The sequence below is a fragment of the Dermacentor variabilis genome, chromosome 6 (assembly GCF_050947875.1).
Source record: "Dermacentor variabilis isolate Ectoservices chromosome 6, ASM5094787v1, whole genome shotgun sequence".
NCBI classification, from domain to species: Eukaryota; Metazoa; Arthropoda; class Arachnida; order Ixodida; family Ixodidae; genus Dermacentor; species Dermacentor variabilis.
Genome location: NC_134573.1, coordinates 81,072,608 through 81,097,169, shown reverse-complemented (window position 1 = coordinate 81,097,169; position 24,562 = coordinate 81,072,608). Strand labels below are relative to the sequence as shown.

Sequence of the window (24,562 nt, the reverse complement as noted above, 5' to 3'; positions counted from 1 at the left end):
TTGTCGGCAGGAAAGGCGAAATGACAACGGAAATATGTGAGGCAGCCGCGATTGCGCTTGGTAGCTATATGTCTGGAAGTGTGGGATCAATTGTCCTCCCAGATAAACATTTAAACATCCCTCGTGTCCTTTGACGTGACATGGAAGGATCAGTGGCTCCCTGCAGTGTAATTAGGTGACAGCGTCATCATCGTAGTTGTTAATTTGGGGATTTACGGCACAGTTCAATATAATCGCTTTTCCTCTGCGCATAAGATCACTGGAATATCAGTGTTGTCTTTGTTACTTCTTGCTTCCATTCTTGTTTCCATTTGCTCTCTAAGTACATTAGGATATTACCTCAAGCATGTCAGTTCACTTTTGTGCACAGGCATACTAGCGAAAATAACCATGTCTTCTGGAGTTAAAAATATAGCCTGATGTTCTTTATCTTCGCAGCCAAACGATGGCTGATCCTGGTGAAATGGCGCCTGGACATTTAAGCAAGCTGACCCTTGAACTCGGCCGCGTCAGCCCCGAGCGCCTCAGGCAGCGTACAAGCTCTATTGCGCATCATGCCGAAGACAGTTCGGGCCACTTCCCCAAATCACCGACGACACTGGCCATGCTGGAACACTCGCCCGCCATGGCCCAAGCAGATGATGCCATGGACTTCTACCTTGGTGCCTTGGGCGCGGGACCCTATCAGAACGCCTGCGTGTTCTTCGGTATTGTCGCCCTGTTCACACAGGTATGGCACCTAAGTAGAAGACAGCAAGTGCAATATGCGCTCTCTTACAGCCGCGATTGCATGGACTTGACTACAGCACGCGGCATGGCATTTGAAATGTGCTGTATTTACGCAAACTGAAGCATCGCGCATCGAAGCGCCATAATATTTATTAAAACCGTTTATTTGCCAATACTCAGTACACATTTATTTATAGGCGTATTACTTAACAAACACGGACGAGGTGTCCACAACGTAAGCGCATGTAAGGGGGTGAAAATGAAATAGACGTGTTTGCGCCAACGCCATGCAAATTTTGCGCCAGCTCTCGTCACGTAACGTGGCCCCTTTATTGCTGGAAAATCGTAGTCTAATGCTAACGCAGTAAATTTTTGCTGCATGCTAATGCCAAAGAAATTGCATTGCAAATAATTCTTCTTTTTTCTTAAGAAAGTAACTCGCGTTCTGCTTTGCACATTTGTCTTCGTTTGATGATGACGACGGAGATGGCGCTAGGAACCCCCTTTCCAGAGGGAATTTGGCAAGTGTCACCAAGATTGCCCCTTTTTCGGGGCAATCTTGGTGATTGGTGAAATCTTGGTGAAAATTGATTTCGTTCTTTCTTTTTGTCTACAATATTCCAGATATCTGAGAGTAGGCTCTGCCGCAAATACATTTTTGTTTCTCCAGCACTCAAGTAAGCCCAAAGAGCAGCATGACACCATTCATCGCTGGTTCGGCGCTGCCATATCGTAGCAAAATACTCCCAGTGCTTATAGCATCATTCGGCACTTTTCACAGATAGTCTCCGTCCTTCCGGACCGGAATTTACCTGTGCGTCCCTGACTTACCGTCTAACACATCTACTCTAGGTTCTTGCCTGCTACGTGCTTTGCCATGATTCTTGCAGGGAGGCAGTGGTGCCACAATCCAAAATATTTCACCCTATGGCATACCCACCGCGGTGGGGTAGTTAATGCGGCGCTCCGCTGTAGCGCCGCATTAGCGGCAGGTTGCGGCAGGTTGCGGGGGTAGCGGCAGCGGGGTAGCGGCAGGTTGCGAGTTCTATCCTTGACGCAGAGGCTGCATTCCGATGGGATCGAAGGCAGCAAGGTCCCTGTACTGAGCATCGGGTGCATACTGCATAGTTGTAGTTTGTCCGCGAACTTCTTAATCGTTCCGGATTACCGAGTTCCCGGAGCAGTGGCGTGCGGTGGCAACGCTGGTAGCGACAACTATTGGCGCTCTGCCAGAGTAAAATGAGCGATAAACTCTTGTATCACCTCAATGTTATTGTCAAAACAAAGAGATTTCGTAATGTACACCAGCTCAACCACTGTGTCGCTATCAGCGCGTTACACCAACAGTTGAATGTAATATTGTAGGTCACTGCAGCGTCAGTTTTGCACGCTCTCTGTTCACACATTGCGTCACCCGATGGCGCTACCAGGCTTGTTGCAGCCGTGCATCTGTCCGTGAACTCGGTTTTCCGCAAACGTAAAGAAGTCTGAGGACCAATGAGAACACTCTGTTGAAGAGAAGCGAATGAGAAAATTGACTTCACCTCTAAGAGTAAGCGAAGCTTTAAAAAAAAAGAGGCGCCATTCCACCCTGTGAACGCGATTGACCAGCTACGCTGCTATCATGGTATAAAGTATGTTGGTATAGAGTTTTGTTGGTATGTAACTATACATATAAATATGTATATGTCATTTATGCGAAATAAAAGAAAAAATCGGGCGCGCACGACGTTACGCACTACGTCATACGTACACCGAGCAACCACCACAGCGTTTTTATGACGCCTATATTTAGAGGCAGAACAAAGAACAGACAACACGACCCATGGCGAGTCGTGTTGTCTCTTCCTTAACCTGCCTGCTATTAGAGGCTCTTAGCTTAGCAATAGAGAATCAGGGTGTAGACGAGCCAAATGTAAAAATACTGAAAGATATATATAGCGGCTCCACAGCCACCATAGTCCTCCATAATGAAGGCAACAAAATCCCAATAAAGAAAGGCGTTAGGCAGGGAGATACGATCTCTCCAATGTTATTCACAGCGTGTTTACAGGAGGTATTCAGAGACCTGGATTGGGAAGAATTGGGGATAAGAGGTAATGGAGAATACCTTAGTAACTTGCGATTCGCTGATGATATTGCCTTGCTTAGTAACTCAGCGGACCAATTGCAATGCATGCTCACTGACGTGGAGAGGCAAAGCAGAAGAGTGGGTCTAAAAATTAATCTGCAGAAAACTAAAGTAATGTTTAACAGTCTCGGAAGAGAACAGCAGTTTACAATAGGTAACGAGGTACTGGAAGTGGGAAGGGAATACATCTACTTAGGACAGGTAGTGACTGCGGATCCGGATCATGAGACTGAAATAATCAGAAAAATAAGAATGGGCTGGGGTACTTTTGGCAGGCATTCTCAGATCATCAACAGCAGGTTGCCATTATCCTTCAAGAGAAAAGTATATCACTGCTGTGTCTTACTAGTACTCACGTACGGGGCAGAAACCTGGAGGCTTACGAAAAGGGTTCTACTTAAATTGAGGATGACGCAATGAGCTATGGAAAGAAGAATGATGGGTGTAACGTTAAGGGATAAGAAAAGAGCAGATTGGGTTAGGGAACAAACACGAGGTAATGACATCTTAGTTGAAATCAAGAAAAAGAAATGGGGGCATGGGCAGGACACGTAATGAAGAAGGAAGATAACCGATAGTTAGTAAAGTTATGGACTGGATTCCAAGGGACGGGAAGCGTAGCAGGGGGCGGCAGAAAGTTAGATGGGCTGATGAGATTAAGAAGTGTGCAGGGACGACGTGCCACAATTTGTACGTCGCCGGGGTAGTTGGAGAAGTATGGGAGAGGCCTCTGACCTGCAGTCGGCGTAACCAGGCTGACGATCTATATATATATATATATATATATATATATATAGCATTAAGCCATACGTGCGATTTCGAGGTCTCGGTTACATGGTGTAATCCGCGTTAACCGCATTTCAAAGTGTTGTTCCAGAGGTCAGGCATATATATATATATATATATATATATATATATATATATATATATATATATATATATATATATATATACATATACATGTACATATACATACATATATACATATACATACATATACATGTGTGTGTGTGTGTGTGTGTGTGTGTGTGTGTGTGTGTGTGTGTGTGTGTGTGTGTGTGTGTGTGTGTGTGTGTGTGTGTGTGTGTGTGTGTGTGTGTGTGTGTGTGTGTGTGTGTGTGTGTGTGTGTGTGTGTGTGTGTGTGTGTGTGTGTGTGTAGCGCGACGGACGCCGGTCTGCTCCGGAACAGCCAGCTACAGTTTGCTCCTCGCAGAGGGCGGATGTATCGCCTGACCTCTCGAAAAACACATTGAAATGCGGTGAATGCGGATTAAACCATGGAACCAAGACATTAAAGTCGTACGGCTTAATGTTAACGCATTTATCTCGCATTTACCGCTAAATCGCCACTGATTTTTTTTTCTACCATCATTAGCTGTAAGTTAGGCAAGATACCGGTATGCCTTTGCTTCTGGCCTAGTAATAAAGATGTTCGCTGCTACACTCTTTAGGGTAAGCCTTCGTATCTCTACCCGGCGATTGCCTAAACTTGTATCGCGTAAAGCGCTATCATTCGTAAGCGCGAGCTCTGCAAGAAAATGTGAGCAGACTCACTCCGCCAGTACTGACCTGCGAATGCGGCTGCGCAGGTTATAGAAACTGCCCGAGAAAACGTGGGCCGTGTGCATACCTTACTGTTTGTGGTCCTGAGAGAAGCCGGCACCACACTGTTTGGATCGCACCGCTGGTACGATCTGTTGGGAACTCGGCGCTGACGCCCGTGGTTGTACCTGGGTCGCAAGCCCCAAGGGTAGCGTTGGCCTGGCGGCCTGGGGTACAACTGGAAGCATCCGAAGGTCCCGGCAAAGCATGAGTCGACTGGTAACAACGAAACAACTTGTTTATTTTAACATCGCAAAGAGTTGGCGGTCAGGTTGACCGAAGTAGAGAGACGGGAGAGCACTTCACTCAACAGAAGAAATCGGAGCCCTCCTTTTGGCGTCCGGGGGCAGCTGTTTTTATACTCTCGCAGTTGAGGGCAAGAAGGAACCCCTCAAAAGACGAGCACGTGAATGTACAATGGGCTAATGGTGACGCACACTGTCGTAGCGCTGCCGTAGCACCATGTCGAGCACGATCTCGTAGCACCCTGTCGAGCACGATCTCGTAGCACCCTGTTGTAGCGCTGCCGGTCGGGCACAATGACTGTAATGAGAGGATGATCCCTGCTTTGGCATCGCCTGTTTCGGGCACAATGACTGGAATGAGAGGATGATCCCTGCTTTGGCATCGCCTGTTTCGGGCACAATGACTGGAATGAGAGGATGATCCCTGCTTTGGCATCGCCTGTTTCGGGCACAATGACTGGAATGAGAGGGTGATCCTTTGCGGTCGCATCGCCGCAGTCGCGCCTGGAAACACCTGCCGATGAGTGTTGCGGCGACGACGATCGGGCCAAAATGTCTGCCGCCCCGCCGCAGTCGCGCCGGCAAAACCACGTGTCGCAGGCGAAACGCAACAGACCGCACCGCCGGGGGAAGGAGATCCCGATGGACAGGGGACTGCATCCGCTGTCCGGAGGGATGTCGCTCGATGATGCTCATAACCGAAGTCGGGCGTCCCTCGACGTTTCTTGAGCGCAGCGCACAGAGAAGGCCTCGTTCTCTAGTTCAGGTTCGCACGGGACACTGCAAAGTGACTTCGGGAGAGTTCACATTTTTGTTCTCGTTCCCGACAAGCGTTAGAACTACGCTGAAACTCAACCGCTCAGTCAGTAAGCACGGCACAACCCTCACTAAGCCCTGCCAGGCTCTTCCCCCTTTTTATACCACTGCCTAGTTCCTTACAGTAGTCTAGCATCACTCAGAACGCGTCCACAAATTGAAAAATTGCACTAGAAAGCATATCATCACTTTGAAACACTAAACAAAAGCAATATGTTAAAAAAAAATCCTGCCTCAGGAAGAAAAACATCAGTAACAAACAATTTTGAGGCTGATTCCTACGTTAGGGGCTTCGACTTAAGCCATCGGCGTTACCGTTGAGACTCCCCTTTTTGTAACGCACCTCAAAGGAATATTGTTGTAAAGCGAGGCTCCAGCGCAGGAGGCGGCCATTTTTGGGAGAGATGGTCTGCAGCCATTGGAGAGGGCAGTGATCCGTCTCAATGATAAACCTCGAGCCGGCTAGATAGCATGACAATTTCTGAACGGCCCACACGAGACACGCACACTCTTTCTCGGTGGCGCTATACGCCTGCTCACGACTGGTCAGCTTACGACTAGCATACAGGACGGGGTGTTCTACTTCTCCCTTTTCCCGTTGGCACAGTACAACGCCCATGCCTCGCTCACTAGCATCGCACTGAACAATGAACCCTTTTGTATAGTCTGGCGATCGTAGCACAGGCTGGTTTGTTAGGGCACTCTTTAGGGCGCTAAAAGCTCTTTCCTTTGTCTCGTCCCAGACGACTGTTTGAGGCTCTGTTTTTCTTAGAGCATCCGTCAGGGGAGCCGCGATATCAGAGTACCTAGGGATGTACCTCTGATAGTAGCCGGCGACACCTAAGAACGACCGAATATCGGTCTTTGTGCGCGGTTGCGGAAAGTCTCGCACAGCGGCCACTTTTATTTCAGAGGGGCGGCGACGACCCTGACCAATCACGTGACCGAGGTAGACAACCTCGGCCTGTGCTAACTGGCACTTAGGAGCCTTGACTGTCAAGCCCGCTTCGCGCAGGCGGGTTAGCACTGCCCGCAAGTGTGCCATATGCTCAGACCAGGATGCGGAGAATATCGCTACGTCGTCTAGATACGGTAAAGCGAATTCTTGCTGTCCCCGCAACACTTTATCCATGAGGCTTGAAAAACAGTATGGCGCGTTCTTCAAACCAAAACTCAACACTTTAGGACGGAATGTTCCCATTGGTGAAATGAACGCCGCATACCTACTAGCCTCTTCTGTAAGTGGAACCTGCCAATAACCCCTGACAAGATCTAGGGTGGAAATAAACTGAGCGCTACTAACTTTCTCAAGGCGCTCCTCGATGTTAGGGATCGGATAAATTTGATCCTTAGTGATGGAATTAAGCCTGCGGTAGTCGACGCAAGGACGAGGTTCCTTGCCCGGTACCTCAACTAAAATCAAAGGGGAGGTATAATCACTCTCACCTGCCTCAATAACACCGAGCTGTAGCATTTTCTTTACCTCAGCCTCCATAATATCGCTCTGGCGGGGTGACACCCGATACGCCTTGGATCGTACTGGCTCTGGGGAGGTAAGTTCTATATCATGAGTAAGTACCGAAGTCCTACCAGGCCTCTCAGAGAACAGACCTTGAAACTCTTGTAATAGCTGGTGTAGTTCGGTTTTCTGCTCAGGCGACAGCGGTGCTTTACTGATAAGGTCACTAATGACTTGACCGGTGTCTTCCCTGTTCGTCACTGAGCCTAGTCCTGGAAGCTCGACCGGAAGCTCTTCAGGAACGTTTACCATCATGCACACCACTGCTTCCCTTTGTCTATAAGGTTTGAGCAGATTACAGTGGTAAACTTGCTGTGCTTTCCGCTTTCCTGGCAGACTTACCACGTAGTTAACGTCCGACAGTTTCTGAACAATTCGTGCTGGGCCCTCCCACTGCACGTCTAGTTTGTTGTTTAGCGATGTGCGCAATATCATGACCTCATCGCCAACCTCAAAACGACGGGCCCTGGCTGTCCGATCATAATAAACCTTGGCCCTCTGCTGGGCCTTTGTCATTGCTTCACCTGACAACTCCTGTGCCCTTCTTAAGCGTTCGAGGAGCTTAAGCACGTACTCCACCACGACTGGGTCGTCGCCCCTACCTTCCCATGATTCTCGAAGCATGCGAAGCGGAGACCGAAGCGAGCGACCGTACACCAGTTCAGCTGGCGAAAACCCCGTAGCCGCATGCGGCGCGGTCCTTAAAGCAAACATCACCCCAGGCAGACACAGCTCCCAGTCAGTTCGATGTTCAAAACACAACGCTCTCAACACGCGCTTCATGACGGAGTGGAGCTTCTCAACGGAATTCGACTGTGGGTGGTACACTGAGCTGTGTAACAGCTTTACCCCACACCTTTCGAGAAAAGTTGTCGTCAAAGCGCTAGTAAACACTGTGCCCTGATCTGATTGGATTTCCGCAGGGAAACCAACTCGCGCAAATATGGACAGTAGTGCATTAACTATCTCAACTGAGCTGAGTTCTTTAAGCGGCACTGCTTCAGGGAACTTTGTCGCTGGGCAGATCACAGTCAAAATGTGTCTGTACCCCGTGGCTGTTACCGGCAGAGGTCCCACAGTATCAATAACGAGCCGTCTAAAAGGCTCCGTAATGATAGGTACCAATTTCAACGGTGCCCTCGATTTGTCCCCTGGTTTGCCCACCCGCTGACAAGTGTCACATGTCCTCACGAAATGGTCTGCGTCCCGAAAACACCCTGGCCAATAGTACTCTTGCAAGAGACGGTCCTTAGTTTTCTTAACTCCTAGGTGTCCGGACCACGAACCCCCGTGTGACAAGCGCAACAGATCCTGACGATAGCATTGAGGCACGACCAGCTGATCGAACTCCACTCCTCTGCGGTCTAGATACTTCCGGTACAGGACTCCACCTCTTTCCACAAAACGCGCAGTTTTCCTGGCGATACCTTCTTTGACATTGCAGCGTATGTTTTCTAGGCTACCATCCTTTTTTTGCTCGGCTATCAAAGCCGACCGGCTGACTTTTAGCAACCTATCAAGTCCGTCTGACGTAGGCGCGATGAGCAAATCAGTAGATAGCTCTTCTAACTTTCCCGTGTCGGGCGTGTCCTCTCCAGTATCTGGCGCCTTTAACGTTACAGACTCAAGTTTATTCAGTTCGGGCGTGCTCGGAATATCAGCTTGCTGCGCCTCTGACCCTTTTTCGTTGTTTGATAACGTCGGCCCCGCAACTACCGCCTTTGCAGCGAGCTCCCGAACCTTCGATCTGGTTAAGGCCTGAACACTAGCTTCACCAAACAAAAGCCCCTTCTCGCGCAGGAGGTGATCGGACCTGTTTGAAAATAGGTACGGGTACTGGGGTGGCAGCATAGATGACACAGCCGCCTCCGTCTCAAGCGCTCCGAAAGGTCCTTCAATACGCACTTTTGCTACCGGCAGACACACGCTATGAGCTTCCACGGCTTGCTTGATCCATGCGCACTCGCCCGTGAACATATGGGGTTCTACGTAAGACGGGTGAACTACATCCATCGTAGCTGCGGAATCGCGAAGCACTCGGCACTCTTTCCCGTTCACGAGGAGGTCTCGCATGTAAGGCTCGAGAAGCTTGATGTTCTCGTCAGTGCTGCCTATTGAAAAAAACACAACTTTTGGTGTTGTTTCCGGACACTGCGCCGAAAAGTGACCCGGCTTCTGGCACGTATAACACAAGCGCGCTCGCCTCATCTCGAACCGCTTTCTGCGTTTGGCTGCCGCCGTCTCTTTACGTTTGGTCGGACTGCTTTCACTCGCATCCTCACTACGCGTGTCCCCCTTTAATCTCATGGGTGTGAACTTCGGCCTCTCAAACTTCGAGCCAAATTCACCCTTTTGACCGTCCTTAGCTCCGCGAGCCCGACGCGTCACAAACTCCTCGGCTAGCTCAGCGGCTTTAGCCACCGTACAAACGTCTGGCCTATCCAAGACCCAGTATCGCACGTTCTCCGGTAACCGACTATAAAACTGTTCTAGCCCGAAACACTGCAGAACTTTATCGTGGTCACCAAACGCTTTCTCTTCTTTGAGCCACTCCTGCATGTTCGACATAAGCCTATACGCAAACTCTGTATATGACTCACTTCTGCCTTTCTCATTTTTCCGAAACTTCCGACGGAACGCCTCCGCAGACAGCCGGTACCTTTTTAGAAGACTCGATTTCACTGTGTCGAAATCCTCTGCCTCCTCTCTATCCAAGCGAGCGACTACGTCGGCCGCCTCGCCGGGTAACAAAGTGAGCAAGCGCTGTGGCCACGTTTCCCGAGAGAACCCCTGCTTCTCGCACGTTCGCTCAAAGTTAACCAGGAACAAACCAATGTCCTCTCCAAGCTTAAACGGCCGCATTAGGTCAGTCATTTTGAACAATACGCGTTCTCCTGCACCGTGTGCCTGACTTCCATTACGAGCGCGTTCCATCTCTACCTCAAGACGCTTCATTTCCAAAGCGTGTTGACGGTCACGCTCTTGTTGCTCTCGCTCTTTCTGTTCTTTACGTTCACGCTCTTCTTTTTCTTTTGCAGTCTCCCTCTCTTCAATAGTCTCAAGGCATTCCGACAGCTCGTCATCCTCAGCCTCTAACTCAAGAATAGCCTTTAGCAGTTCAGGTTTTCTTAGTTTGTCTGAGACATCCAGACCCAACTCTCTTGCAAGCTCCAACAATTTCGGTTTGCGCAACGACTTCAAATCCATGGCTGCTCTGAATGCTGCTTTCTCTACTACTTACTATTGTCTTGCCGCAAACTAACCCGGCAGCAACGACAACCACAATTACCAGCTCTGTTTCTAACACTAACAAAAGCCTGGCAAAGCTCAGAAGAAGAAAGTCCCGCACTCACCAAACCTCGCAGGCAGGAATTCCGCGCAGTCGTTCCGCTGCAGGCAACCAGTCATCACACAGGGCTCGTTGCACTGCTCCCGGATCGTCGTTGAGCTGCTCAGCATACAGTCAACTGCATCTCTTCGCTGCTGGCCTCCGTTGTCGCGATCTCACCGCTGGCAGACAGTTGTTTGAAGTCGGAGGCGATCTCACCGCTGCCATCCAGATGTTTGGGATCGCACCGCTGGTACGATCTGTTGGGAACTCGGCGCTGACGCCCGTGGTTGTACCTGGGTCGCAAGCCCCAAGGGTAGCGTTGGCCTGGCGGCCTGGGGTACAACTGGAAGCATCCGAAGGTCCCGGCAAAGCATGAGTCGACTGGTAACAACGAAACAACTTGTTTATTTTAACATCGCAAAGAGTTGGCGGTCAGGTTGACCGAAGTAGAGAGACGGGAGAGCACTTCACTCAACAGAAGAAATCGGAGCCCTCCTTTTGGCGTCCGGGGGCAGCTGTTTTTATACTCTCGCAGTTGAGGGCAAGAAGGAACCCCTCAAAAGACGAGCACGTGAATGTACAATGGGCTAATGGTGACGCACACTGTCGTAGCGCTGCCGTAGCACCATGTCGAGCACGATCTCGTAGCACCCTGTCGAGCACGATCTCGTAGCACCCTGTTGTAGCGCTGCCGGTCGGGCACAATGACTGTAATGAGAGGATGATCCCTGCTTTGGCATCGCCTGTTTCGGGCACAATGACTGGAATGAGAGGATGATCCCTGCTTTGGCATCGCCTGTTTCGGGCACAATGACTGGAATGAGAGGATGATCCCTGCTTTGGCATCGCCTGTTTCGGGCACAATGACTGGAATGAGAGGGTGATCCTTTGCGGTCGCATCGCCGCAGTCGCGCCTGGAAACACCTGCCGATGAGTGTTGCGGCGACGACGATCGGGCCAAAATGTCTGCCGCCCCGCCGCAGTCGCGCCGGCAAAACCACGTGTCGCAGGCGAAACGCAACAACACTAAAGGCCGCAACAATACAAGCGTTGAACAAGTTGTCGGCGCGTGTACGCGCCGGAATTCCCGGCCATCCTGCTCTCTATAAACGAGACATGCAGGAGCGCAGATGCATAACGTGTTCACCGCGTGAGTTCGCCATAGCGCAGTGCTAATCAGAAATCACTGCCGCTACCTTGCGGGACAAAACCAGAGAAGTCAGCATACCGAGGCACAGATCATCGTTCGAAGTACAATATGAGGCCCTGCGTGCAATCCGTAGCCGCGCGGAACGGCGATACAAAAGAACAAAGTCACCATCAGATCTTTCGAGCAGTCACCGAGCTCAATGACATGTTCTTCGACATCTGGAGAAGCTTGACAGACAGCGTTTGAGGGCATTCTGTAGATCCCTAGATCCAAGACAGCCACTATCAAGGATCTGGCGGGTCATACGAAGTCTCCAGGCAACTGCACAACAAAGACACCCATCCCGTGCGGTGGCTCTACATTAACGCCGGACTGAACTGGATGTAGCGGAGGACTACTGTAAACTCATAGTGGACGCATCTAATGCAGTGACTTCATCCCTTGTCACCATCGCGCCCCCTTCACCTGATGAGCGACTCGAAGTACCATTTTCGATGCAAGAGCTTGACGCTGCGATTTCGGTTTCTCCACACTCATCGGCACCAGGACCAGACGGTATCACATACGCTGCACTCCGCCATCTTGGCACCGAATCACGACGTCTTCTTCTATCTTATTATAATACGATGTGGGAGACAGGAAATGTTCCAGATTTTTTGGAAATGCAGTCGCGTTTTCGCGCTGCTTAAACCGGGGAAGTGCCCTAACAAGCTTTCCTCCTACAGACCGATCGCCTTAGCCAGTTGCGTCGGCAAAGTAACGAAAAGAATGGTCTTGTCAAGGCTGGAATGATTCTAGAGAGAAATAATTGCTTTCCTGATTTTATGCACGGATTTAGAAGAGGCCGTTCTTCCATTGACGGTGTTATCGACTTGGTCTCCACTGTTGAACAGGAAAGAAGTCGCCGTCGGTTAGTTGGAGCTGTTTTTCTGAATATTAAGGGTGCATACGACAATGTACTCCATTATGCAATCCTTGATGCACTGGAAGATTTAGACGTTGGTGGCCGGCTATATGCATGGATTGTTAGCTGCCTCAGTGGCTGCACGGTGTATATGTCGACAAGTGATAGCGACATCGAGGTGTTCCAAAACTCTTTTCAATGTTGCATTGATTGGCCTTGTATCCGAACTTCCTAGCACGGTGAAGATTAGCGCATATGCGGACGACATATGGATATGGACATCTGAAGCCACCTGTCCCCAAATGCGCGCTAGGCTTCAACGTGCAGTGACAATCACAACTAAGTATCTGCGGCGTCAAGGCCTCCAACTCGCAACAGAAAAATGTTCCGTGATTACATTTGCGCGAAAACAAATGACCAGGTATCCGATAATTGTTAACGGAGTAGCGATACCTGCGGTTACACACCACACATTCCTTAGCTTAGTCAGAGACCGGGGATTATCTTGGTCAAGACACGTCACCGAACTGAAGTCAAAGCTGAAGAGTTTTGTTCACGTCCTTCGCGTCGTGGCAGGAACAAGATGGGGCTCCTCGAAGTAGTCATTACTCCACTTGTACCAAGCACTATTCGTAGGGTGTACACGGTACAGCATTCCGGCGCTCTCAAGCATGGGACTTAGCTGTGTGCGCGCGCGCTGGAGAGCATACTAGCTCAAGCATTGCGCACATGTTCAGGCCTCCCACGATGCACGTCAACCAATGGAACAATAGCGGAAGCTCGTGCTTGTCCTATTCGGGTATACTTGCTCTGCGAGCCTCTTCGAATGTGCCTTCGCGTGTTGACCCGACACAGGCACCATCCTCTGTCATCGCTCTCTGTCACCCACCCAGCTTTCCAGCTTTTCAATGACTATATCGCGCCATCAGAGTGTTTTGCCTTCAAGATTTTCTCCCGCTCGTATTCCGAGAATACCCCCGTGGCTTCTCCCTAAACCTGTTGTTGCATTGCAGATCCCTGCAATTACTAAAATGTCATCCGTTGCATCTATTGGCCTCAGGCAACCCACTCTGTTGCACATTTTTGCAAAGTACGGCGATACTGTACACGTGTATACCAATGGCTCTATCACTCCATATGCCTCCACTGCAGCCTTCGTCATTCCTTATATGATCATCGCTTGGCAGTTTAACCTAGACCATAGCTCAACATCAACTGCCGCAGAACTTGTTGCTATCCGGGAGGCACTTCGATTTCTCTCCGAGGAGCTTCCTCACGCAGGGACCATATTCTGCGATTTTAAGCCAGCTCTTCAAACAATTGACTGTGTCCTCAGACGGGGCCCGTATTATTTTATGGCTATAGAAATTACAGAGCGTCTCGACCGCGCAACTAGAAATGGCCACAATGTCACCTTTCAGTGGATACCCTCACACTGTGGCCTGATCAGGAACGAACAGGCAGACGCTGAAGCAAAAACTGCTTTCGATAATGCTTGTGAAGTACGCATTCCGTTATCACAAACAGACACAAACGCCCTACTTCGTCGCGTAAACCGCAACTCTACGTTGGAACACTGGACCCAACCAGATCGACGACAGAATCGATTACACAAATGGGACCAAGAAATGAAATTTCGTATGTCTCACAAGCTCAAAAGAAGCCACACGAGCATGGTGCACCGGATTCGCCTTGGTGCCGCATTAACCAACCGTTATAGACATATCAAAAGTGCCAGTGATACTAGCCCAAGCTGCGAATTCTGTCAGGTGCCAGAAACACTTGAACATATATCTTGTGTGTGTCGCACGTACGCGCAAGAACGACAGCAACTTGTCACTTCCATTGCAAAGATCCATGAGAGACCGGTTTCAGACGAGTTTCTTTCAGGTGCTTGACCTAGGGCAAACAGCGCAGCCCTGGTAACAAGAGCCGCTATAGCTTTTTTCCAAGCCACTGGGCTAGACGCACGGCTTTAGAGATGCCACAATTCTGTGAATATGTATATACACATCTCTTCCTTAACCATTATCATTCATGAGCCGTTTCCCTCCCCGTCCCTTTTCCCCAGTGTAGAGTAACAGGCCAGAGCGAGTTATAGCTCATGCCGACCTCTCTGTTTTTCTGTAAATCTCTCTCTCTCTCTTTCTCTAGTCGGCTTGCACTTCGTGCGTGACGTGAAAGGTGGATGCCTGCTTGTAACACGAGCTTGTTGTTGCAGGAGTTGCACTACTTCCTGCCCGAGGTGGTGGCGGTGCGTCCCAAGTTCTGGTGCAGCGGCACAAATATGTCCCTGGGAAAGCAAAACCCGTGCCTGGAGCCCGGCACGAACGACAGCTGCACTTCTTGGGAGTTCAACCTGCGCGACAGGAAGGTGTCCATCGTCAGTGAGGTTAGCTAGGCTTGCTGCGAGCCAGGGATAACACAACAATCGCGGTCCCATTAGGTGCAGGTACTTTTTCTGCACGCAGGCTTTACCTTAGTTTCAGGCAGCCTTTAGCAACTTTAATCATTACTCACGTCAATATCGGCTTTTTTATTCATTTCCAACTGAAGGTCGGGTCCTCAATGTCGAATATACTTCATGTTTCCCCATTCAATCACCAATTACGACGAAATCTCGCAAAAGAAATGTTATAGCCACATCATTTTGCTTCAAGGTGCTCCAGAATTTCTTGAACAAAAGCGAAGACACGGTGGGAAGATCACTCCTGCATTTTTTAGTCAGGCTTCGTAATCACAGAGTAATAACATTTCGAATCAGTAAATGCGCAGTAAGGTCGCATTTATTATAAAAAATTGTGAATCACTGGCTTAAGTTTATTTATTAACTAACACAACATAATTGTTAACTATGTCCTGCGGTTTTACGTTCCAAGACAACGATATGATTAGGAGGCACGCCGTAGTAGAGCAGATCGGATAAATTTTGACCAGCTGGGGTTTTTAACATGCATCCAATGCATGTTACACCGGCGTTTTTGCATTTCGCCCTCATGGTAATGGAGCCGCCGTAGCCAGGATTGGATGCCTCGCCCTCGGGCTTTGCAGGGTGACGCCAAATACACTACACCGCTAAGACGGGTGAACATAAGTATTGACTGAAAGCATAAAGAGGAACTAAAAACTGCTACTGCATCACAGCTGACGGAATGTGGCACCTCGAACAACATGGCATCGAACATGGCAATACCATAGAAACGTGTTCATGTGGAGCAGTGCTCATCGGTATAAAGTGAATCGGAGTGACATTGGGTAAGCAAAGGGGTCAATGTACTCTCACTTCAGTTTCCGATTTCTTTTCTTTAGTACAATACTGAACGGAATTGGCAAAGAAATAAAAAGAATTAATTCGCGTCCACAAATATTAGCACCGCAACAGAAGGGGGTAACGATGCGACGAAATCTTCTAATGCCTCTGAAGCAGGCGGCTGAAGCTATGACGTTACGAATTCAGCGCAATAAATGATTAATTTATTTCCTGTACCTTCAGGGCCAGAGACATTACAGAGGGCTATGGTTGAAATACAACAATCAAACGAGTAATAAAGCCACGTATAGCAAAAGTGACACAGCCTACAGTGTTAGCTATAAGATTTGCATAGGAGGGCAACTTACAAACGAACGAATAAATACGAACAAGTAATGTGGCATACAGTATAAGAGGCTGCCTTATACTATGCGTTACCTAAAGAATTCTTGAAATGACCAGGGGTAATTGGAGATCGCAGGGAGAGGCCTTCGTCCTGCAGTGTAAATAAAATAGGATGGCGATGATGAGGATGATGAGCATGACGCTGATGCTGATGATGAGACACAGGGTGTCTTTATCTTTTTTGGAGTTTAAAAATATGTGAATGCCACATAACTGGACAGAACAAAGGTAATGCTCTTTGTAATTTCTTGGAGATACCCAAACTATGATTTTAATCCGTCTAATGAGATAAATAGCCTGATTTATTTAATGAACTTCTCAAATAATATAATCACATGAAAAGTGTCAGGGAAAAAAAATTGTAGAACGAGATGAAAAGCCCCGATACAGAATTCTGTTGCTCAATACGTGCTACCTGAAAGCCCTTTTCCGAGCGTCAAAGGAGCCCGCGAATACACGCAAAGTGCCTCGAGCGGTCAGCCGCGTGGCCATTTTGCGTGTATTTGCGGGCTTCTTTCACGCTCGGTAAAATACTTTTATGTAGCACGTATTGAGGAACAGAAAGCCACATTGGGAGATATTCAAGTGCCTCTACAATTTTCTCACTGACACATTTCATATAGCTATAATATTTGAGATGTTTATTAATTAATTAAGCCTAATTATTTAATTAGGCGGAATTTAAAAAATATATAGTTTGAGTATCTTCATGCGATGGCAAACAATATTACCCTTGCTTTGTCGAGCTACGTGGCATTTTCGTACTTTAAAGCTCTGGCTAAAATTAGTTGGCACACCTCTATAGGGAAGCCCGATCTGGTAACTTCTTCGTAAAGTTTGAATTATGTGATGATAAAATTCTAGGCGACTAAGCAATTCTGACTACTACGACATGTCCCATTGAAATAACTAAACTGCTGAGTAACCGAGAGTTATATTTCCCATGAGCTCAAACTTTTCGAAGTAATTCACAATGGAAAATCAATTCTGCGGAAGCCCGCAAGGTGGAGGAAAGTATATAAAAGGGGAAAATTGGCATCCAACCAATTGTAGCACGAAGCTATGAAGGAAACCCATACAGTTTTTCTCAGAAAGAAAACCTCGCAATTGAATAAAAAATAGCCCTAGTCCGGGACTCGAACCTGGGACCAACGCCTTTCCTAGGCGGTCGCTCTCCCATCTGGGCTAACCACGAGGCAGAGGAGGCTGAACGTGATTTGTGTAACCATGACCTACAGAGATGATGTGGTGGCCTCGGAAAGCATGCCATGATGAGTTGAGCACTGTTCCGACTGTGCGCAATTAATAAGCATGCATAACGCACTCTACGCTGTGCTACGGTGGCCACCCTCGTTCGGGCTTATTGCCTCTAGAAAGACGGAGGCGACCGACTTCGCTTTTGGAGAGCCACCTCAACTCCAGAAATCTAAGTACATAATCTGCACGGGTATAACGAGGTAATGGGTTTCCTTAAAGTGTTGAGGATGACTTCTTATGAAAGGTAAATTCTTTTTTGTGCGATCTGCTAAGCTATATACCTCTCCCTTTCCTTAAATCTCCATGGTCTCCGTTGCTGGTAATGCTTCAAAGTTTTGCTGTACGCTCTTTGTTGTGAAAGACATCACAGCCAGCGGCTCGTGTTCGTCAAGTCACGTGCAAGACGGTACTCAAGTCTTGCTTAACGCAGACAGGTGTCTTGTGGATGCTAATGCCTGCGGCATACTGGTTCTTCACACTTACGTTGCAATTTGAATGAGTGTCTGCACGCTCTGCAGTGGGAGTTGGTGTGCGGACGAGCCTGGTGGATCGAAAGGTCGGCACTCACCTACACGCTCGGCGCCATTGTGGGCATCATACTGGCAGGGATACTGAGCGACAGGTGAGGCCCGCTCTCCATATTTGCTCAGCTGGTGAACCGTAACCCTTTCGGTCATGCATAAAGATGGACTATGGATAATTCTATCAAAGCTAAATAATTATTTACAAAGCGCTGCAGAATCACTTGAAGGAAAGTCACGTTGGCGAGATGGTTCTCGGTGCATTCTCCTAGTGAGTGTTCATAATTAAATACTACTAATAAAATGTTGGTCAACCGTACAGTCAGTCATGTTGCTTTTTTTCATGAGCCCAATTGATTCGTCGGAACAAAGCACATGCACGACACATGCGTTAGCCAAATATCGCTGGCTCTGCTGAAGAGTGAAGTGAATTTTCTTGAACAAACTGGCATCCATCTTAGCCAAAGCGCCTCAACCTCACCCTCAGCTCAGCCAAAGCCTTAGACAAATTGCACGCAAAAGGCATCCTTGGCGTGCCTTATAATCACGAGCTGCGGAAAGATTAATGAACAAAGCTTTTCGCTCGTAAGAACCACTCGTTCTTTATTGGCGGCGGCTGATACAGGGAGCGGCGTTTTTCTCGTAAGAATTAAAGACCTTTTGCACTTGCTGCGGATTTGCTCTTGCTCAACTCGCGGCACAATCGCAACAATTCTTGGTCCCGACCGTTCAAATTATGCACCTGGCACAGTTCCTTGCCGCATTGTCAAGAAACAAAATGCGAAGGCACCTTCGTCAGCACCCTCTTTGCGCCGATTATTAGTTATTGGTGCTGCATACGCCGCCGCATGCATGCGTATTAAAATGAGGCATTGGCTACTTTCTCATGTCGAATGCTCAGTATATAGCGCTTAGTGAACTTGCATGGGCCTCTAGGCGTCTGGTAAATTCGTTCGTACAGCTTAGCAGCATTTAGCAGACGACTGAGTTCTACCGTCTTACTGCCCTGGCGCGCGGACTGCTGAGGTGCGCGCTCGCGCGTAACTTTTATTAGAAGGGCTTTTGAGAGCGCGATCATGGGCTTGTCGCAGGTTTGGCCGTCGAACTTCGCTACTGATCTGCCTGCTGCCGATGAGTGCCGCTGGTTTGTCGCTGTCCATGGCGTCGTCGCCGTACCTCTACACTGTGCTACGCTTCTGCGTCGCTGTTTGCGTCACGCCTATTGCAGTCATTTCGACCGTACTGAGTGAGCGCAGGTTGCATTCCTCTCGCACTAAACGTTGTCACGTGTCACGAAGAAGCAGCGCACGAATACACGTAAAGTGCCTCGAGCGGCCAGTCGCGCGGCAATTTTGCGTGCATTCGCGGGCTTTTCTCACGCTAGGAGAAACATTCTTATGTAGCATCTGTTGAGAAACAGAAACCTGTATCGGTAATTTTTCATGTTGCTCTACAATTTTCTCATGGACCCTGTTCCTCTAATTATGATGTTTGATAATTTGAATAATTAATTAAGACCAATGTATTTAGGCGGAATGTAAAAAATGATCTGAGTATGTCCAAGCGCAAGCAGACAACATTACCTTGGTTCAGTCTGGCTACGTGGCATTTGCGTATGTTTAAATGATGGTGCATTATAGTTGGGACAGCCTGTATACCAACGCTGGTAGCGATATCGCGTGCCACAGTTTAAAGAGAGAGAGCACGGCTGTGATTACAGTAAGCGACCGTGTTTTACTAACCTGTTGAAGTAAAGTGCCAGCCGTGGCATATTTATTAGCGTACATCCCTATTATTCATCTGCTACAGCACTCATGTAACAGGAAAAAGCGTTCTAACGCTTCAATATAAATTCTGAGGTTTAAGCTTTAGCACCTTCGCTGGCTGAACGTCAGGACGCATGATGGCCTGCATTTCGGATGCACTGAAGAAAGCGTACCGAGTTTGCGTCTTCGCCAACCAGAAAAAACCGCTCACTCAACGCGCTATTGCGCCCATGTGTTCAGGCAACAGATTGTCGCCGCACTCCCGGCACTGCAACGGGCCACGTTACACGTGGCAACCTTTATACAGGCGGCAAATTTTCGGTGATCCTTGCGTCGCCCCATGGCGTATCCGAATCTGCCGGCCGCCACATGGCATGCTGGAAACGGCGGTCTTTAAATTCGTGCCTTAAAGGTCAATATGTATACGGGAAAGCTAAAGCTCTCGACTGAGGCGCGTGTATTCTAGCATCGTGAAGACTTCCTTTGCTGCGCTTTTCGCGCAGTCTCCGAAGTGGTAGCTCCCCGCGATCTCGCCGTGTACGTGATGGCCATTCAGCTGGGCAACAGCGGAGCCAGTATGGCGCTAGGGTGGTTGCACCGCACCTCTGCTGGCTGGAGATTCGTCATCGTCATTGCCATGATGCCTGTCTTACTGCTCTTCTTCCAGTTTGGGTAAGTTCCCGCTATAGATAGTGTATGGCAGTATAGATATAAAAATATAGAAAACCGGCCGTCTGATTTTCGCCATTTATTGATTGCAGCATAAGCATTGTCACTGGCTAATTTAATGCGGGATGCCTATGCCATATGGAGATCTATACTTCAATAGCAAGACCGAAACTGCATCGTCCGGCGAAATCTGGCATAACATGCTTCGGCGCCTGAAAACATTTGTGATCAACGTAACATTTTATGTAGCCTCTTCCCTGTGACGAACAGAGCCAGTGTGCGACAGTTGACCGCACGCGATCGCCTTGTTACGGTATTATCCACGTATTATTCGGTAACTGGCTATTAGGTTAATTAAAAGGTGGGCTGTAATAGTTCTGTCAGCATCTGCCGGGATGCCAACGGTGCTTGCGCTTTCGTCGAGGGCTACCAGCCTAGGCCGGTCGTGACCTTTGCCTATCAACAGATTCTGACATAATGCTCGCCGTTTACATTATTGTCGCAAATTCTTGCGTTCTACCTAATTGTTGCCGCCTGCTCAATTTCACGACAATGTCTTATCAAACGACCCTTTAACAGGCCTCGTAAAAAATTTGTGGTTATACAACACAAAGTCGTGAAGAGCTGTCATCAGAGCTCTCTACAGCGACAAGGTTCATAAAGTAGTCCACAGCGCTCCAGGAAAAAAAAGCATCACCTGATGTTTTCGCTATGGTAATCGTTCCTTTGTGCATTCACGCAAAGGTTCTTGCGGTGCTTCCGCTTTTCGAGCAAAATCCCAGAGGCCCTCCTCGGCAAGTGCGCCTATACGGCAACCACCGCGTTGCTCCTCTCGAGATTTAAAGCCGGTGCGTACACGAAATTGAAAATTCAAAAGCACAAGGTGCTTTTCAATTTTTCTGAGCAGCCAACGGTATAGCATTGTGTCGTGTCTGTAAATCCTGACGGTGCACGGTATTGTAAAAAAAAAGGACTGCGTGACATCAACCGCAAGAAACGTTGCGTTATTCCGTTGAAGCTGACAGGTCATCGAACTGCTGCAGGCAGAATCCTAAGCACAAGCTTCGCCGGCTCCCCCGCTATGTATCTAAATCATATATAAAATTGCATTCACAACATCTGTATTGCTATTCACAGGCTGAGCGATTTCTCTCGCAGAAAACAGATGGTCTCCCAATATCCAGATTTTCATTTCATTAACAATCATACCATTATGGCTTGTTCAATGCTTTCCAAAGCATGGCTTGTACTCCACAAATGTAGAACATTTAAGACGGTTCTACCACATCTTTATATACTTGATGCCCATAGCGTGATCACCAAGACGGTTTTGGAAACCTTTGAAATGTTTCTGCGTCGCTATCACGAAGCTTCGCGCAGAAATTATTGCAGTATTATTTTTTGCCCACTGAGAATAGCGTCAAAATCAAACGACAGCACCAAAAAAAAAAAAATTCCCAGTTCCGCCGGAAAGGCGAAGCACCGATTGCGATAGCAAATTTCTATATAGCTGTACGAACTAGGGAGAGTAGTTATATCGGCTGTACAAACTTGCAAACATCCGCTTACTAAATAAACTAACAAAGAAAAAATGCGTAAGCATGACACAATGAGGACGTAGAAAGAAACAGACACACTGAGAGAGCGCTTTCTTTGTGTGTCGGTTCTTTCTACGTCCTTGTTCAGTCATGCTTGCACATCCCATCATTGATTCAAACCAACTAGCCCGTCAAGGTGTCAACCAGCACGGTGTCACGCACGCACAGGTAAACGTGAACACACATCGCTGGATGATAACGGAAACTGTGTGTGAAAACGCTGGAGTTAGGAATCGCGGCAGCAGCCGCGATCCAATTGACCTCCAAGTATATGTCCCTTCAACGCGTACGAAACGTCGAAAGCACATCGCATGCGAAGCTACCCGCACTACACGAACTCTGCAAACATCGATGATCGCTTTGAAGATGGGGCCCGTGCGGGCGTGCCCTTTAGCTCTTTTTATTTATTTATTGCCTATTTTGTAGAACTGTATCAAACAACAAATGATATTTGAGAAAACAAGATAAATTAGTAAGTTTTCGGCACCAAGTGTTAGCCTTACAGGGCTGACTATATTAAAATTCTTTGAGCTCGGTCAAGGGTTCCGCCCTTGACAGCCACGCAGGTACACAATCTCGCGCTTTCTGAATTTCTACAAATCTCGACATGCATTCTCGAAAAAGCATTCGTGCAGGCCGACCATCTGGATCGCAGTGATGCCCCGCCATACAGGCGCATGGCGCGCCCTTTAGCCACGTCGCAGACCGCTTTCAAGACACGAGCGCCGGCAACGCGTCCCTACAGCGTCCGCCAAAGCCGTCTACTACGGCGACCGCGATTCGCGTGGCCAACGCCGTGGAAGACGCCGCGGTTGTGTCCACTTTGTACTGAGCGGCGGGCGAGGGGGACATCGAGACACCCTAGCAGCCGCCGGAGAAGAACTCCCCTCCTCCCCCGCCTCACCTCCCTACCGCGTACGCCACAGGGGGGTCCAAAAAGAGGGCACGCATCCGGGCCGCGTTCCTCGCTCGCGGACCCGAAATTGAACCGCGTTCGCCGGCTCACCCTCACATGCCTTCACTGTGCAAACAGATTCTATCATTGTTAATTTCTATCCTCCTAACATTGTTAATTTAGTTAGCGAATGTTTACAAGTTTATACGGCCGATAAATCTACTCTCCTTACTTCGTACTAATTTGCTGTCGCAATCGGTGCTTCGCCTTTCAGGCGGAACTGGGATTTTCTTTTTCTGCAGCTCTGCTTCACGCTGGCGTGCCTCTCGCCGGACCGAAACGAGATTCGGCCGTCGACGCCGTTGTCTTTCGGCGTCACTTAGCGCAGTAGTTTTCTTAGTTGGTTCCATCGCAAGCGAAGCAGTAGGCGGCATGTAAGAACTGCTGATGCTTGTTGAAGCTGCACTACGTTTGCGACGAGGCGCAACAGGCTAATCCGACGCGAAAGACAAACCGGACACACCGTGAGCGCAAAGTGCCAACACCAGGTCATACCGCGTTGGAGCCTCCGTTGCGCTGTGGCTCCCAAAGCACTTCCTGTCGGCGCTAGTTTTATGGTCACGATGCAGTACTTCGCTTCCCCGCTCCTATCGTCATGTCACTTGCAGCACTGCCGAAGGTACGAGGCGCACACATGTAATATTCTTGCTCAGCGGTATATAGTTCCGGGCATAAACGGCTGATTATTGGGTGTACAGTAGGGAGCTTTATATTTGATTGCTACATTATACAGTACGGTGATACGCGACATGTTAGGAGCCTTGCGCATGGACGTCGTAAACAAGGAATTACTCTGGCAGTCGACGCCGGTAACCGTAATAGACCCCCTAACCGTAACATGGCAGAGCACATACAGCGCCGACCACCCCCTTCGATGCGAATTCCCGCTTGTCACTGGCTCTCCGCCCTGTCAACAAGAAACAAGCAGCAAAATCCGTCATCACTGTGTCTCATCTCACGTTCAGGTCAAATAATTAGTTATTCTTTGTTGTAATTATTGAGATCTGCTGTTTGTTTTCACGCTGCTAGGACTAGAGATGCAGCACCGAACCGTAAAACTGGTTTGATTTCTAGATAACAGATCGCGCCACAGCATTAGCATTGGTAATGAATTGACGATGCGCGATGCTATATATGCTGAATTGATCACTGCATCATTAATTTCCAACCCCCTCGAGCATGGTACGTGATGACGGTAGCGAGCAAACGCAAATTATATGCCAGCAGGGGCTGTGACGCAGGTGAACGTTTGTAAGGGCATTTGGGCGTACTACTTCCTACGGAGGCTGCAAGGTAACATGCACGGAAAGTGTAAAGGTAAAACGAAGCCCTGGAATCGCATGCACGTAAATGCAGCTTATAGTTACGGCGTCAATTCAACCATGGAGCGTGCAACAGGATGGCAAGCAGAAGGTGAGAATACGACGCGGCGCGGACTCGCAAATGTCGCGGGGCATTTGGCTTTCCTATTGGCTATGAAGTCTTGTAACTTTCACAGTGCTGCAACTAGCCACATCACATCTGTTACATGCGTCACAGAAAGTCAATAATGGACGCCGGCATAAAACGCTTTCGTGTTAGAACTGCTGCCGCATAGCAGCAGACGCCAGAGAAAGTCCCGCTACCTGCAGGACAAACACATGACTGGTCCTCCTTCTACGATACACAGTGTGGCCAACCTTCGGCGTACATCGTTTTCTGAAGTAAAAACGG

At 48.6% G+C, this 24,562-nt stretch overlaps 1 protein-coding gene across 1 annotated transcript in view; it reads left to right on the top strand.

Annotated features, from left to right (window-relative positions):
* Positions 1-445: 445 nt before the first annotated feature.
* The window catches only part of LOC142586188 (solute carrier family 22 member 6-like), a 47,556-nt gene continuing 23,439 nt past the window's right edge, over positions 446-24,562 (top strand). Inside the window, exons 1-5 of the mRNA XM_075697442.1 lie at positions 446-730; positions 14,650-14,820; positions 17,859-17,962; positions 18,953-19,107; positions 20,131-20,299. Coding sequence (XP_075553557.1) covers positions 446-730; positions 14,650-14,820; positions 17,859-17,962; positions 18,953-19,107; positions 20,131-20,299 — 884 coding nt within the window. The remainder of the gene's footprint in view (positions 731-14,649; positions 14,821-17,858; positions 17,963-18,952; positions 19,108-20,130; positions 20,300-24,562) is intronic.